Below are 16,623 nucleotides of genomic sequence, written 5' to 3' on the forward strand. Positions count from 1 at the left end.
CTTCCAGATCAGAAAGACACACTTTATCGTCATCTTTAAGGCACTCGATCAGCTCTCCTGTCCTACTGTCTTACTGATCTGCTACATACAGCCCATCCCTCATACGTTGTTCTTCTAGTGCCAGATTAGTCAGTGTCCCAGTCTCAACTATGTTGCTGCTGACCCCTTTCCCAAGTCATCTCCCTAGCCAGGAACTTCTTACCCTTCCACATATACCAGCCCAACACTCTCTCCACCTAAGAAGCTTGAATAAGGTCACATCTCCTCCAGGGGCCCTTCTCCGATTAATCCCTCTTTTCTCCGGTTCCCTACCCCTTCTGTGCACTTGATTCTATGACCTTTGGTGATTTGATATTTTCCCTATCCTCAACCCCACAGCACCTGTGTGCATTCAGTCAACTGAATTTATATTAAGGTCTATATCCCCCTCTGGGCTGTAAAGTCACTATGGGCAGGGAACGTGACTCTGCCAACTCTGTTGGATTGTATTCTTTCAAGTGCTTAACTTCTCTGTACCCCAGTTACCTCATCTGTAAAATGGAGATTAAGACTGTGAGCCCCCCATGGGACAACCTGATCACCTTATAACCTCCCCAGTGCTTAGAACAGTGCTTTGCACATAGTAAGCACTTCATAAATGCCATAAAAAAGTGCTTAATACAGCATTCCGCACATAGTAAATGCTCAATAATTACCACTGATGATGATGCAGAGGTGAAACAGACAGCATTTGGTGGCAGGTGGAATCTGTGGGTTGAATGAGACAGATGAGTTGATGATAATGCCAAGGTCATGGGTTTGTGAGGTGGGGGACAGTAATGTTGTGTACAGTGATGAGAATGTTCTGGTCGGGAGAGGGTTGGGCTGAGAAGAGGAGCTGTGTTTTGGACACGTTAGGTTTGAGGTGTAAGTGGGATAGCCAAGTAGAGATGTCCGGAAGGCAAGAAGAAAGGGGAGATTGCAGGGGAGGAGACAGTTCGCATCTGGAAAGGTTGGGAATCATCTGTGTAGAGGTGGAAATTGAAGCTTTGGGAGTGAATAAGTTCTCCAAGGGAGTGGGTGTAGATGGAGAATAGAAGCGGGAGACTCATAACTGAGTCTTGGGGGACTCCCACAGTTAGGGAGTGGGAGGCAGAGGAGGAGGCCTCGGGAAAGAGATTCAGAATGAGTGCCCAGAGAGGTAGGAGGAGAACCAGGAGAGGATAGGGTCAGTGAAGCCACCGTTAGACAGTATTTCCAAGAGAAAAGGAGGGCGATCCACATTGTCCAAGGCAGCTAAGAGGTCGAGAAGGATTAGGGTGGAGTAGAGGCTGTTGGATTTGACAAGAAGAAGGTCATTGGTTACCTTGGAGGGGGCTGTTCCTCCGGAGTGAAGGGTGAAGGCTGGCTCGCAGGGGGTGAAGGAAAGAATTGGAGTGGAAGTGGAGACAGCAGCTGTAGACAACTCTCTCAAGGAGTGTGGAAAAGAATAGAGGGAGATGAGGCAATAACTGGAGGGAGCCATGGGGTCAAAGGACTTTTTTTTGAGGATGGAGATACATGGGCAAGTTTGAAAGCAGTGGGGAAGAAGCCATCTGAAAGTGAGTGGTTGAAGATGGCGGTCAGGGTGGGAAGAAGGGAGGGGGCAGATGTTTTAGTAAGGCACAGACTTGGGGCTGTAGAATCAGAAATGGCTGTTATGCAGCTCTGAAGCCCTTTGTAGCAAGGCAGGGGCTGCAGGGCAGATGAGTTGCTTTGGGCCCTTATTTTTTTTTAAATTGTATTAGGCGCTTACTATGTGCCAAGCCCTGTACTAAGCGCTGGGGTAGATACAATGTTGGACACAATCCATGTCCCACCTGAGGCGCTCGTTTTTAATCCCCATTTTATAGATGAGGTAACTGAGGCACAGAGAAATGAAGTGACTTGCCCAGGGTCACAAAGCAGACAAGTGGAAGGGCCGGGATTAGAACCCAGGTCCTTCTGACTCCCAGGCCCGTGCTCTGCCCATTGGACCACTCTGCTTCCTGGAGGAGATTTGTGGGATCCTCCTGGCTCTTGCCTATTTCAGAAATGGGACCCAGACAATGCCCGTTCCTTTTAAAATTAATTAGGTGGCTGTGCTTTGGAATTCCCCTAGATGAGACAGTGTTCGGGAGCTGAAGTGACAAGAAGTGAGCAAAACTGTGGCTGAAAGTTGTAGGGGGTGTGTTGGCGGTGTTTGTAGGACTGAGGATGGTGTGGGAGTAAGAGACAAGTCAGTGGGTAAAGAAAAGGGGACAAGTAAAACCTGGAGGAGGTAGTCTGAATTGAGGACTGAGAGGAAGAAGTTGCAGTGACGGTGAATGGAGAGAGGAAGAGGAGAAGGTGGAAGAAATGGAGAAAAAGAAGAGAAGGCTAGTGGGTACAAAAGGGAGAAATAGATCATTTAATAACAGAGGAAAGACTGAATTATAGGGAAAAGGGAGAAACAAGGAAGGAGAGGAGTTGAGGGGCAAGGAGTGGAAAGGAAAAGGAAGGAATCAATCACTGGCATTTATAAAGCACTTATGCCTACAGAGCACTATCCTAAGCGCTTGGGAAAGTACAGTGCAGTAGAGTTGGTAGACGTGATTCCTGTCCATAAGAAGCTGAAAGTCTTGATAGGGAGACACGATGTAATGTAAATGAATTGCAGATATGTATCTAAGTGCTATGGGGCTGAGGGTGGGGTGAATACCAAGTGCCCACATGGTATAGATCCAAGTGTATAGATAACGCAAAGAGGGGGTGAGGAGGGAGGGTGGTCCAGGCTCAAGGCTGAACGTGGGCAAGGGATCGGCAGCGGGATAGGTAAGATCAAGGTACAGAGAGGAGGTTGGCATTACAGGAGTGAAATGTGCAGATTGGGTTGTAGTGGGAGATCAGTGAGGTAAGGTAGGAGGGAGAGAGCTGATTGAGTGCCTTAAATCTGATAATGAAGAGCTTGTATTTGATCTGGAGGTGGACAGAGAGCATTGGAGGCTTTTCAGGAGTGTGGAGATTTGGACTGAATGGTTTTTCAGAAAAACGATGAAGTACGGACTGGAGTGGGGAGAGACCGAGGGGGCTAGTACAGTAGTGGAGGTGGGAAATAAGTGCTTGGATCAGCGTGGTGGCAGTTTAGGTGGAGAGGAAAGGGTGGGTTCTGGAGATGTGGTGACAGAATTTCTTGACAGATTGAACGAATGAGTTGAATGAGAGATGAGTCGAGGATGATGCCAAGTTAATGGCTTGGGAGACAGGGAGGATGATGGTGTTGTCTACAGCGATGGGAATGCCAGAACAGGGATTGGGTGGGAAGATGAAGGACTTTGTTTTTGCACATGTTAAGTTTGAGCTGTCGGCGGGACATCCAAGTAGCGATGTCCTGTAGGTAGGAGGAAATGTGAGACTGCAGAGATGGAGAGAGATCAAGGCTGGAGAGGGAGATTTGGAAATCATCCACACAGAAGTGGTAGTTGAAGCCACAAGAGGGAATAAGTTCTCCAAGGGAGTGGGTATAGATGGAGAATAGAAGGGGACTCAGAACTGAGCTTTTAGGGGTCCCCACAATTAGAGGATGGGAAGGAGAGGAGGAGCGAGCAAAAGAAACTGAGAGGAGAGGTGGGAGAACCGAGAGAGGAGAGGGTGGGTGAAGGCAAGATTAGATGAAGAAGGTGAAGCCAAGCGAAGGTGTAGAAGAGAGCCATTAAAGAGAAGAGCATCGATAATGTAGGCATAGTGGGGCCAAAGAGAATGAGATGGACAAGGAGGAAATAGGGAAATGCTAAAAAGCCATTAACAGTGCCCAGATATCAGCTAGTGATGCATGCTTTTGGAAAGCATTCTCGCAGTAACAGATTGTTACTATATTACTGGAATCGTGAGGCATACCAGGAAAGAGGGATCTGGACGAGTGTTTTACCGAAGGCGCTATTGCTCAGGGAAAGCAAAAACCAGAGAGTGAGGAAGTCCTTTAAAACAGAGAAGCAGCATTTCTTGGTAGGAATGGGTTGGATAATGCCAGCATATGCCTTGAACACGTTTTGATCTGTGTGGGGTACTGACTGGTTCATTTACTGAAATGTGTGTGTTGCACACAGAGGGGCTCAGTAAATACCGTTGATTGATTGATCAATGATAATTCTCACCTGGTCCTTGGCCCACAGGATAATAGTAATAATAATTATGATATCTGTTAAGTGTTTTCTATGTGCCAGGCACTTTGCTAAGCACTGGAGTAGGTACAAGCGTGGCTCAGTGGAAAGAGCACGGGTTTTGGAGTCAGAGGTCATAGGTTCGAATCCTGACTCCACTGCATGTCTGCTGTGTGACCTTGGGCAAGTCACTTAACTTCTCTGAGCCTCAGTTACCTCATTTGTAAAATGAGGATTAAGACTGTGAGCCCCACGTAGGACAACTTGATCACCTTGTATCCCCCCAGCGCTTAGAACAGTGCTCTGCACATAGTAAGCGCTTAACAAATGCCATCATTATTATTATTATTAAAAGGTAATCGGGTTGGACACAGTCCCTGTCCCCCATGGGGCTCACAGTCTTCATCCCCATTTTACAGACAAGGGAACTGTGGCACAGAGCAGCCAAGTGACTTGCCCAAGGTCACACAGCAGACAGGTGGCAGAGCCAGGATTAGAACCTGGATCCTTCGGTCTCCCAGGCCCGTGCTCTATCCACTAGGCCACGGAGACTCATAATCCAAGAACTGGAGGGAGGGAGGGCAGGAAGTGTGGTGAGGGATGGAAATAATTAAAAAAAAAATAAGAAGAAAGCAAGGATGACAAAGTGAGAGGTGAAGTAGATCCAGTTCTTCCCTAATGTGAGAGTTGCACTGTTGCGAAACCTTGTTGGAAGAAAGTTCGTGCTGTAGCATTCATCCACTCCAGGGCCGGGAAACTCACGCTCTAGTACTCACCCACTCCATGCCAGGAAATTTGGGCAAGAGCACCCACCCATGCCAGCGCTTAGTACAGTGCTCCAGCGCTTAGTACAGTGCTCCAGCACTTAGTACAGTGCTTTGCACATAGTAAGCGCTTAATAAATGCCATTATTATTATTATTATTATTATTATTATTTTAGCACTGGAAAACTCGTACCTTAATACTCACCCATTCCAGGGCCAGGCAGAGGGGCAGGTGAGCATGCATCCAAGTGGTTTCTTCAGTAGTGTAACCTACCAATGCCAAAAAGGCATGTGTTATGTCAATCAGAATTGCCTAGTGGAAAAAAACCCCAGCCTAGGAGTTGGAGGAACTGAGTTCTAATCCCTGCCCTGCCACTTGCCTGCTGTGTGACCTTGGGCAGGTCACTTCAGTTCTCTGTGTCTTAGTTTCCTCAACTATAAAATAATAATAACAGTGGTGTTTGTTAAGCGCTTACTATGTGCCAAGCACTGTCCTAAGCACTAGGGGAGATACAAGGTGGTCAGGGTGTCCCACGTGGGGCTCACAATCTTAATCCCCACTGTACTGAGGCACAGAGAAGTGAAGTGACTTGCCCAAAGTCACACAGCGATAAGTGGCGGAGCTGGGATTAGAACCCATGACCTCTGACTCCAAAGCCCAGGCTCTGTCCACTGAGCCACGCTGCTTCTCTAAAATGGTGATTCAATACTGTTCTCTGTCTTACTAGACTGTGAGCCCCGTGTGGGACAGGGGTTGTGTCCCACCTGATTGATTTGTGTAATAATGATAGCATCTATTAAACACTTACTATGTGGCAAAGCACTGTTCTAAGCGCTGGGGAGGTTACAAGGTGATCACGTTGTCCCATGGGGGGCTCACAGTCTTAATCCCCATTTTACAGATGAGGTAACTGAGGCACAGAGAAGTTAAGAGACTTGCCCAAAGTCACACAGCTGGCAATTGGCAGAGCCGGGATTGGAACCCATGACCTCTGACTCCAAAGCCCGTGCTCTTTTGACTGAGCCATGCTGCGTCTCATCTATCAATCAATCAATCAATCAATCGTATTTATTGAGCGCTTACTATGTGCAGAGCACTGTACTAAGCGCTTGGGAAGTACAAATTGGCAACACATAGAGACAGTCCCTACCCAACAGTGGGCTCACAGTCTAAAAGGGGGAGACAGAGAACAGAACCAAACATACCAACAAAATAAAATAAATAGGAAAGAAATGTACAAGTAAAATAAATAAATAAATAAATAGAGTAATAAATATCTATCCCTGTGCTTAGAACGGTACAGGACACATAGAAACCACTTAACAAATATTGTTTTTTTTTAAAAAAAAAAATCCCCAATAGGCTAATCAATCAGTGGCATTTATTGAGCACTTACTGTGTGCGGAGTACCGTACAAACCACTTGGGAGAGTACAGTACAGCAGAGTTGGCTGATACATTCCCTGCCCATAACAGGCTTTTCAATCTAGATGGCAAGATAGACATTAGAATAAATAAGTGACATATAATTATTGCATGCTAGCCAAGATGTATGTTGAAAACATGCAGCAGTAGCAGAATTGAGTGTCCTCGGCTAAAGGAGGACGCCCTAGGGTCCGGTAGCTGGCAGAATTCCCAATCGCAACCCTCTGGGCAATTCTAAATGGAAGTACTCCATCACTGCTGCTGAATCCAGTGGCAAACCTCCCACTCCCCGGCTGGCCTCGTATTAAACAGTCCCCCTGTAGACTGCAAACTCGTTGTGGGCAGGGAATGTGTCAGTTATATTGTTATATTGTACTCTCCCAAGTGTGTAGTGCAGTGCCCTGCACACTTTAAGTGCACAGTAAATACGATTAAACCAGCCATTTTTGTACTTTTTGTCAAGTAATAATGATAACAATGGTATTTGTTAAGCACGTACTATGTGCCAGGCACTGTACTAAGCGCTGGGGTGGATGCAAGCAAATTGGGTTGGACAGTCCCTGTCCCACATAATAATAATAATAATAATAATAATAATAATAATAATAATAATGGCATTTATTAAGCGTTTACTATGTGCAGAGCACTGTTCTAAGCGCTGGGGAGGTTACAAGGTGATCAGGTTGTCCCACGTGGGGCTCACAATCATAATCCCCATTTTACAGATGAGGTAACTGAGGCACAGAGAAGTTAAGTGACTTGCCCAAAGTCACACAGCTGACAACTGGCGGAGCCGGGATTTGAACCCATGACCTCTGACTCCAAAGCCCGGGCTCTTTCCACTGAGCCCCGCTGGGGCTCACAGCCTCAATCCCCTTTTTACAGATGAGGTAACTGAGGCACAGTGAAGCGAAGCGACTTGCCCGAGGTCATGCCGTAAGCAAGTGGTGAAGCCAGGATTAGAACTCATGACCTTCTGACTCCCAGGCCCGAGCCCTAAGCATGTGGAGCTGCTTGTGTGCCAGTAAGATCACAGTGTTGTTTTTTCCAGTCGTTCTCCCTGCTTTCCATCGATCCTGAAGTGTTTCCCCAAGCCCAGGTCCATTTTGCATCAGCATCAATCATATTTATTGAGCACTTACTGTGTGCAGAGCAGTGTACTAAGCGCTTGGGAAGTACAAATTGGCAACATATAGAGACAGTCCCTACCCAGCAGTGGGCTCACAGTATAAAAGGGGGAGACGGAGAACAAAACCAAACATACTAACAAAATAAAATAAGTAGAATAGACCCCGTGGGCGGCGAAGAACAAGTCCGATGGGACGCTCCAACCCTCAAGGGTACTTTGAAAGTTAGGTTGGTTTGTTTTTTGAAAACTGCCCACAGATAGTTCGTTCTGTCTTCCTCAGTCTGAGTATGCCACTACTGCTCAATAATTTAAATAGAGAATCAGTGTAACAGACTGCAAGCCGCGGGACAGTGTAGTGATGTCAGTGAAGTATCATTATGACAGCCGAACCCATTTTCAGTGTCATTTTTCTTCCTCCTTCTCCGCAGGTACATGTATCATGTTTTAACCAAAAACACCACCGTAACAGATCACAACCGTAACTTATTGGTGGAGACTATTCGTTCTATCACAGAGATCCTTATTTGGGGAGACCAGAATGACAGCTCTGTGTTCGAGTAAGTAGCTTCTTTTTCTTTCTTTTCCCCTCCATCTTTTCTGTTTTTTAAAAAACACATCTCTTCCCTCTTCCTCTGTGCTACTAAAGACCTTCAAGTCCTACGGGTGCCTGAAGGAACAAGGCCTCGTCCATTATTAATTATTTGAATTATTATTATTAACCCTATTTATTGAGCTCTTCCTGAGTGTAGAGCACTGTAATAAGCGCTTGGGAGATAAAGTCTGCAGCGGTTTCTCCAATCATCATCATCATCATCAATCGTATTTATTGAGCGCTTACTATGTGCAGAGCACTGTACTAAGTGCTTGGGAAGTACAAATTGGCAACATATAGAGACAGTCCCTACCCAACAGTGGGCTCACAGTCTAAAAGGGGGAGACAGAGAACAAAACCAAGCATACTAACAAAATAAAATAAATAGAATAGATATTTCTACTGTCATTGCATGGCTTGTCATTTGCAGTGTTCTGATGAGGCTGATGACCACCATTCCTCTCCATCACTTCTATAATCAAGACTGGTTTCAGTGTAAAATCGTTGTGGGCAGGGCATGTGTCTGTGTATTGTTCTATGGTACTCTCCCAAGCGCTTAGTACAGTGCTCTGCACACAGTAAGCACGCAATAAATGCAATTGAGTGAAATGAACGAATTGTGGCTGACCCTACGGTTGTTGGCATTTTGGTGGCAAATGCCTTTTCAGGAGGATGTGGCTTTGTGTCTTTTTTTAGCACTGTGGCATGCATGGTTAAATCACCTATTTTAAAGGAAGGAGAACATCTGAGAATTGGATTAGAATGGAAATGGATTTGAACGTCATGTCTGAACTCCATTTTAGAAAGCAGGCAGTCTGCATGACCTCCAAGAAGAAATTCCTGTAACAGAATCATCATCCTCAGCCCTTACTAGCAAACGTCACCAGTCACTTACTAAGAGAATGAAAAACGATGAATATAAGGGTTAAATTGCTCAGGACTTTAAGCAAGGTTCACGAGGAATGGCCTGGAACAGGTTTCTGAGGAGGAGTATAAAAGTAGTAGGAATTATACTCATTAAGCATCTCCAATATGTACAGCACTGTGCTCTGCTGAGGAGAAGTACAAGGTTCTTAATTAAAAAACTGACACTGGCCCACGGAGGCTCAAAATTTAGAGAGGGAGAAGGTAGACTCCTGGGCAAATACCTAAAGGGTAATTTTTATTTTATTTTTTTCTAAAAAAAGACAACAGTGTGGCCTGATGGAAAATCATGGCCCTGGAAGTCAGAGGACCTGGGTTCTATTCCTGGCTCCCCCATGTGCCTCCTGCGTGGCCTTGGGACACTACATCGTTTCTCTGTGCCTCAGTTACCTCATCTGCAAAATGGGGATTCAACACCCGTTCTCCCTCCTATTTAGATTGTAAGCCTTTGTGTGACAGGGATTGTGTCTATGATCATCTCGTATCTTCCCCCAATGCTTAAAATGGTTCTTAACACATAGTAAGCACTTAACAGATACCACAATGATGATGGTGGTGATTATTACAAGAAATAGCAGTTTGTAGCGGCTATGGGAGAATGAATAGTTCTGAGCCTCCTTTCGGCTCCAGATGAAATTATCATCATCATCAATCGTATTTATTGAGCGCTTACTGTGTGCAGAGCACTGTACTAAGCACTTGGGAAGTACAAATTGGCAACATATAGAGACAGTCCCTGCCCAACAGTGGACTCACAGTCTAAAAGGGGAAATTATCCCGTCCAACTCTTCACTAGAGCATGAGGATTAGCATGGCATAGTGGATAGAGCCCGGGCATGGGAGTCAGAAGGTCATGAGTTCTAATCCCGACTCCACCGCTTGTCTGCTGTGTGACCTTGGGCAAGTCACTTCTCTGTGCCCCAGTTACCTCATCTGCAAAATAGGGATTAAGACTGTGAGCCCCATGTGGGACAGGGACTGTGTCCAACCTGCTAGTGTCCACCCCAGCGCTCAGTACAGCACCTGGCACAGAGTAAGAGTTTAACTAATACCGCAGTTATTATTATTGTTACTAGCATGGGGATTGGGTCCTTGCAAAACTTCCATCTTAGAAAAACTTGATCAGGAGGATTCCCCTATTTCTGTGGGCGCGTCTGCAGATGAACACGCCCTCGTCCTTCCAACACCTGGGTGCACTTTAATCCACACGGACTCGCGTTGGCGGGCTGTGTTCTCGAGTTTCCTACCAATCCCCGGGGCAAAGTGCAAACTGGAAGCATGTGCTTGGGCAGACCTGAGCGTCTAACCTCTTGCTCTGGCTGTTGTTCCCACTGCAGTCTTTTCTTTGTAGAATAAACTAGTTAGAACAGTGCTTTGCACATAGTAAGCGCTTAACAAATGCCATCATCATTATAATTATTATAGAACCGGTGTGGGATTTGTGGCGCTCTTCTCTTCGACATGCCAGGGGCGTGAATGAATACCATGAGCCCTAATGAAACAGTCAGAAATATTTTTATTAAGTAAAAGCACTTCTTCTCCATTACCGGTCTTTTGCTAACATAATTTTGCTTTTAGGAATTAGTTTCAAAAAGCTTATAGATACTGAGATGTGATAATAATGATGGTACTTGTTAAGTGCTTATTATGTTCCAGGCACTGTTCTAAGCGCTGGGGGTAGATACACGGTAATCAGGTTGGACACAGTCCACATATGGGGCTCACAGTCTTAATCCCATCACAAATACCATCATTATCATTCGTACTACAGTGCCTGGTCAGAGTAAGCACTTCAAAACCATTTAAAAAAAAAAAAAGGCAGGACATCTCTTTAAAACCACGACACAAGTTACACAGTTGCCACGTGTTAAGCACTGTAGCAAGTTACGGATTTGCTACGATGTTAAGCGTTCTCATTCAACTGCCTTACTATCGAAGGCCGCCCGGTTAGGCGTGGGACTAAGATCACCATGTATATGTTTGTACATATTTTTTTACTCTATTTATTTATTTATTTATTTTATTTGTACATATCTATTCTATTTATTTTATTTTGTTAGTATGTTTGGTTTTGTTCTCTGTCTCCCCCTTTTAGACTGTGAGCCCACTGTTGGGTAGGGACTGTCTCTATATGTTGCCAATTTGTACTTCCCAAGCGCTTAGTACAGTGCTCTGCACACAGTAAGCGCTCAATAAATACGATTGATGATGATGATGATGATGAATCCCCATTTTACAGATGAGAGAACTGAAGTCCAGAGAAGTGAAGTGACTTGCCCAAAGTCACACAGTCAACAAGTGGCAGAGGCAGGATATGATTGCCTGATTTTGGGCAAGTCACTTCATTTCTCTGTGCCTCAGTTACCTCATCTGTAAAATGGAGATTAAGACTATGAGCCCCACGTGGGTCACAGAATGGGTCCAACCTGATTAGTTGAACTACCCCAGTGCTATGTACAATACTTGGCACATAGTGAGTGCTTAACTAATACAGTAATAGAAAACAGCCCAAACTTGTCCTCTTTCATTGCTTGCTGGTGGTAAATTTGAGAGCAATAGGTACCCTGATCTGTGTGCTACATATGTGAAAAGATTGCTCATTTTTTTTTCCTCATTGTGTTATGTGGATTAGGAAACATGTATTGAAATGTGTATGAATCGAGGTCATACAGTGGTAGTACACCATTTTAATTGCTCGTTCTCTAACTCTATTCCAGCTTTTTCCTGGAGAAGAATATGTTTGTCTTCTTCCTGAACATCCTGCGTCAGAAATCCGGTCGTTATGTCTGTGTTCAGCTACTGCAGACCTTGAACATCCTCTTTGAGAATATCAGTCACGAGACCTCACTGTGTAAGGATGCTTTTTTCGATATTTAAGAGAATCAAGCACTTGGGGCGTGCAGCTTTTACCGGTGGTTTTTCTCAACCTCCCCTTCTAGACTGTGAGCCCGCTGTTTGGTAGGGATCGTCTATATATGTTGCCAACTTGTACTTCCCAAGCTCTTAGTACAGTGTTCTGCACACAGTAAGCGCTCAATACATACAATTGAATGAATGAATGAACCTCAAATACTAATGCCTGGTTCAGAACCCTGGGGACGAAGAATTATTCAAGCCACTAATGGATGACTCACGGATAAAGAACACTGACAAGTACTTTCTTTAGATGAATCTGAGGAGAAACATGCTTATTTGGGTTGCCTCCTGGCTTTGCATCTTGTATATTTCCTTATAGGTCCTGGATGATGGTCAAAGTAAATGATTAGAGCAGGGGTTTTCAGCTTTTTTTTTTTTTTTTAGAAACCATACCCTAGCAGGCTCAAAGTTTCATCTGAAGTATTCCTTTTCCCTTGCTGTCACACTCCCCACTATCTTCCACTCTTTATTGTTATTACCGTGTTTGTTAAGCACTTACTATGTGTCAAGCTCTGTTATAAGCACTGGGGATAGATACAAAGTAATCCGGTTGGGCACGGTCCCCGTCCCACATGGGGCTCACAGTCCAAGTCAGCGGGGAGGAGGATTTAACCCCCATTTTACAGATGAGCAGGTGAACAGGGAAGCCTCTGTCACGGCAACCTCGGTCCGTGGGCCCCTGGAGTTGGCAGTCTCAGGGCTTTATCTCTGCTTCCTGCGCTGAACTGTGGGAAACCGGCCGTAGTAGCAGCTTCGTTTTCCTCCAGCTCTGGCTCTTGCTGTTCTTCATCTTATAGGGCTACCTGGTGTTCTTATATCATTAGAGCTCTGCACCCAGTGAGTGATCAATAAATGCCATTGATTGATTGATCAGGAAGCCCAGCAGAAAGCAGCTCAACAGCCTCAGGAAACGTGCCTGCTGTTCATCATCATTGAGCGCTTAACTGTGTACAGAGCGCTGTACTAAGCGCTTGGGAGAGTACAGGACAACAGAGTGGGTAGACATGTTCCCTGCCCACAACAAGCCCCTACAATACTTGGCAATATCTCGTAGGGTATTTGATCCTCTGATGGAAAACATCCAGATTAAAGGAATATAATGAATGCATCATTGTTCTAGAGAATCTGTACTGATTTTTCTGTACTGCACTGCTGATATGGTGTATGCCCATTTGTGAAGGTTCGGTGCTTGCATTTGTGGTCCTGAGACATAAGGGAATAATAATAATAATAATAATAAGCCAGTATTGGAGCCTTAAAATGCTATCCCTGTGGCCTGAAAGAGTAACTCTACTCTTAAAAGGGAAAAGTTTATTTTGTTCTCTTGAGCAGATCAAGGCCTATTATTATTATCTAATGTCCTTTAGAGTAGCTCGTTGTGGGCAGGGAATATGTCTGGAAATTTTGTAGTATTGTGCTCTCCTAAGCGTTTAGTACAGTGCTCTGCCTATGGTAAGCTCTCAATAAATACCATTGATTGGTTGTTGACTGATTGATGTAGTTGGCCAAGGGAGTACAGTTCACGGTCGGGACTTGCTGGAGGAGAAATAACCTCCCTCTGCTCCCCTCCTTTGCTCTATTTGGCCAAATGGAAGAGGTGATTATAGTATATCTACCCCAGCAGTGCTTAATACAGTGCTTGGCACATCGAACACGCTTAACAAATACCACAACAATGAGATCCAGTACCCAGGAAGCGGTGAACCACTCTGCCCTCTTTCAGGCCCATTGATGAGATGCCAAAGGCATGTGTCTGTTGTGTGACCGTGGGCAAGGCACTTAACTTCTGCGTGCCTCAGTTCCCTCATCCGTAAGATGAGGATTAAGACTGTGAGCCCCATCTGGGACAGAGACTGTGTCTGACCTGATTAACTTGTATCTCCCCCGGTGCTTAGAGTGGTGCCTGGCACATAGTAAGCACATAAGTAACTTATTTATTTCCCTCTAGACTGTGAGCACACTGTGGGCAGGGAATGGACTGTCTATCACTGTGTTGTACTTTTCCTAGCTCTTAGTACCGTGCTCTGTACACAGTGAGCACTTAATAAATCCGATTGAATGAATGGATGGATGAGTAAAAATCCCAGTGTTGATGCCAGGATTGCTGGGAGGGTGTGGCATTCTGCTCCACTTTTTCCTTGCTTACACAAGTCCATTATGTAGCCTGGCATTCTTGTCGTGTGAGTGTCTCGAGGGCAGGGACTGCGTTTATCACTCCCGGGGTACTGGCCCAAATGTTTAGTACAGTGTTGAGCACACGTTAGGTGTTCAGTAAATACTTTTGATTGGATGGAGAATACCTTTCACAGATCTAAGTCAGCCGTCAGTACATTTTTCAGTGCTGAGGGGGCATAATCAGACTCAACATTTGAAAAGCCCGGAAAAAAACCAGTGTTTTCTAAAATAGGCATGTAGGATTGTCACTAAAAGTTTCAATACATTGTCTAGCACTTTCTACGAATACTGTAATTTGCTCTCCTTTGCCAGTGTAGAAGCCTCTCTAATTGCTGTATTGGTGCCAGTCAGTAATGATAATTGTGGTATTTTTTAAGTGCTTACTGTGTGCCAGGCGCTGTACTCAGCGCTGGGGTGGATACAAGCAAATTGGGTTGGACACAATCCCTGTCCCACGTGGGGCTCACAGTCTAATTCCTCATTTTACAGATGAGGGAACTGGGGCACAGAGAAGTGAAGGGACTTGCCCAAGGTCCCACAGTAGACAAGTGGTACAGTCGGGATTAGAATTTATGACCTTCTGATGCCCGCGCTCTGTCAACTACACCATGCTGCTTCTCAATCTATCAGTGGCATTTATGGAGCGCTTACTGTGTGCCGACCACTGTACTAAGCGCTTGGGAGAGTACAATGTAACAGAGTCAATAGGTTCCCCACCCACAACAAGCTTTCAGTCTAGAGGTGTGGGAAGGGAGATATTTCTTGGGAGACTTGATCTCATTTGCATTACCAGAGTGGAAACTTCTCAGCAAGGGGGTGAGGAGTTTCCGGCCAAATGACATTTAGGGGAAGAAAACTTGGCAGGAGTTTGGGCCACAGGGGGCTTTGGGGAGAAGAGACAGGGCAGCGAGAGAGTTCCCTCAGCCTTGTATGTTATCCTCCTTCCTGGATCCACATCATCATCATCAATCGTATTTATTGAGCGCTTACTATGTGTAGAGCCCTGTGCTACACACTATACTCCCCTCTGTCTTCCCTCTCAGACCCTCTCTCCTGCTATCAGCTGCTGCTGCTACTACTCCCCCCGCTAGACCACCGCAGTTTCCATGGCAGTTCTCTGCTCTTCTATCCATCCATCCATCCATCAGTGGTATCTATTGAGCGCTTACTAGCATCTAAGCACCCCCCAACCCAAATTTTCCCCAGCACTCTTTCCTTTTAGTGGAATCCTTAGTTTGAACATCATCCTGACGTGACACATTCTGAATGAGAAGTGCTTCAGTGGCTATTCCAAATGATCTTATACCTAAAATTAGAGTTGTCTAATGGGCGGCATTATATTCATTTACTTGTCAGATATAGTCTCATGCATTTTTGTTCTTGGGGTAAAGAAAAAGAGAAATTACAGAAAGAAGTAATCTATTGTTTTTTCTTCCAGATTATTTGCTGTCTAATAACTATGTAAATTCTATAATTGTCCACAAATTTGACTTTTCCGATGAGGAGATTATGGCCTATTATATATCATTCCTGAAAACACTGTCACTAAAACTCAACAATCACACTGTCCATTTCTTTTACAATGAGGTAAGCCTTTTCTATGGAAGTAGAACTTAACTTGCATTAAATCAGAAACTTAGATATAACTGAAAATTTAATGATCTCCTGAAAGCCGGCACTAAGTGGAATAACAATAGGTGTGCCTGTCTTTTGAAAAGTCTCCTAGTTTTGTGTGTTACATTTTAAATTCAATCCTCATTGCTCTGTTAGGAAAATAAGAGGTTATACATTTCAGTGGTCCTGCCAGGGCTGTAAAAATGTGCTATGTATTGAGAGTTGTTTTGTTAAAAAGCGCTCTTGGATTTAACTGCCAAGTAGTCATGTTTTGGGAACTTTGAAATTTGTAATGCAAAGTTGAGAATTTGGAGCAAATTAAAGTGACCCTAAAAACCAGATTTACTTCTTGGATGAATCTGAGATTAAATTTTGTCTCTAGGATGTTTTGGTGTAGATAAATCCATCACAATAGCTCATGTTGTTATGAAATATTTTGTAAAAATGTAGAAACTGTAGAAACTTTTCATGAGAATCGAACGGCTGTGATTTTGTAAACAGCGTTAAAAAATGATTTTTAAAAGTCCCATTTTTATCAGACACCCAGTTAAAATGTGTTTTCCTTCGTAGTTACCCCACCATGGGGTCTATCAGGCTACCTATTTATTCCGTTATTTTCTTTTGTTTATCAGTCGTATCTACAGTCCTACTGTACCTAGTGTATGTTTGGCAACCTGCGTCCAGTTGTCTGGACCCCTTGATGGGAGGGAAAATGTATTGTGTGTTCCCAATGTCCATTTCATTGCCCTCACACATTGATGCTGATAAATTCAATTAAAGACTAAAGCCGAATAACTTGTACAGAAATAAAAATGAAGTTATTCATTGTCGTATTTATTGAGCACTTACTGTGTGCTGAGCACTGTCCTAAGCCCTTGGAAAGTACTATTCAGCAACAAATAGAGACAATCCCTGCCCACAACGGGCTCAAGTTATTCACAGTTTAA

General features: G+C 44.5%; 1 protein-coding gene across 8 annotated transcripts in view; it reads left to right on the top strand.

The window, feature by feature from the left end:
* Positions 1-16,623, top strand: part of CLEC16A (C-type lectin domain containing 16A) — a 257,225-nt gene that overhangs the window by 12,614 nt on the left and 227,988 nt on the right. For all 8 annotated transcript variants that reach the window (XM_038762218.1, XM_038762220.1, XM_038762222.1 and 5 more), the window contains exons 2-4: positions 7,884-8,012; positions 11,689-11,822; positions 15,501-15,649. In XM_038762218.1, the coding sequence (XP_038618146.1) occupies positions 7,884-8,012; positions 11,689-11,822; positions 15,501-15,649 (412 nt within the window). The remainder of the gene's footprint in view (positions 1-7,883; positions 8,013-11,688; positions 11,823-15,500; positions 15,650-16,623) is intronic.

This window comes from Tachyglossus aculeatus, chromosome 21 (assembly GCF_015852505.1).
Source record: "Tachyglossus aculeatus isolate mTacAcu1 chromosome 21, mTacAcu1.pri, whole genome shotgun sequence".
Lineage (NCBI taxonomy): Eukaryota > Metazoa > Chordata > Mammalia > Monotremata > Tachyglossidae > Tachyglossus > Tachyglossus aculeatus.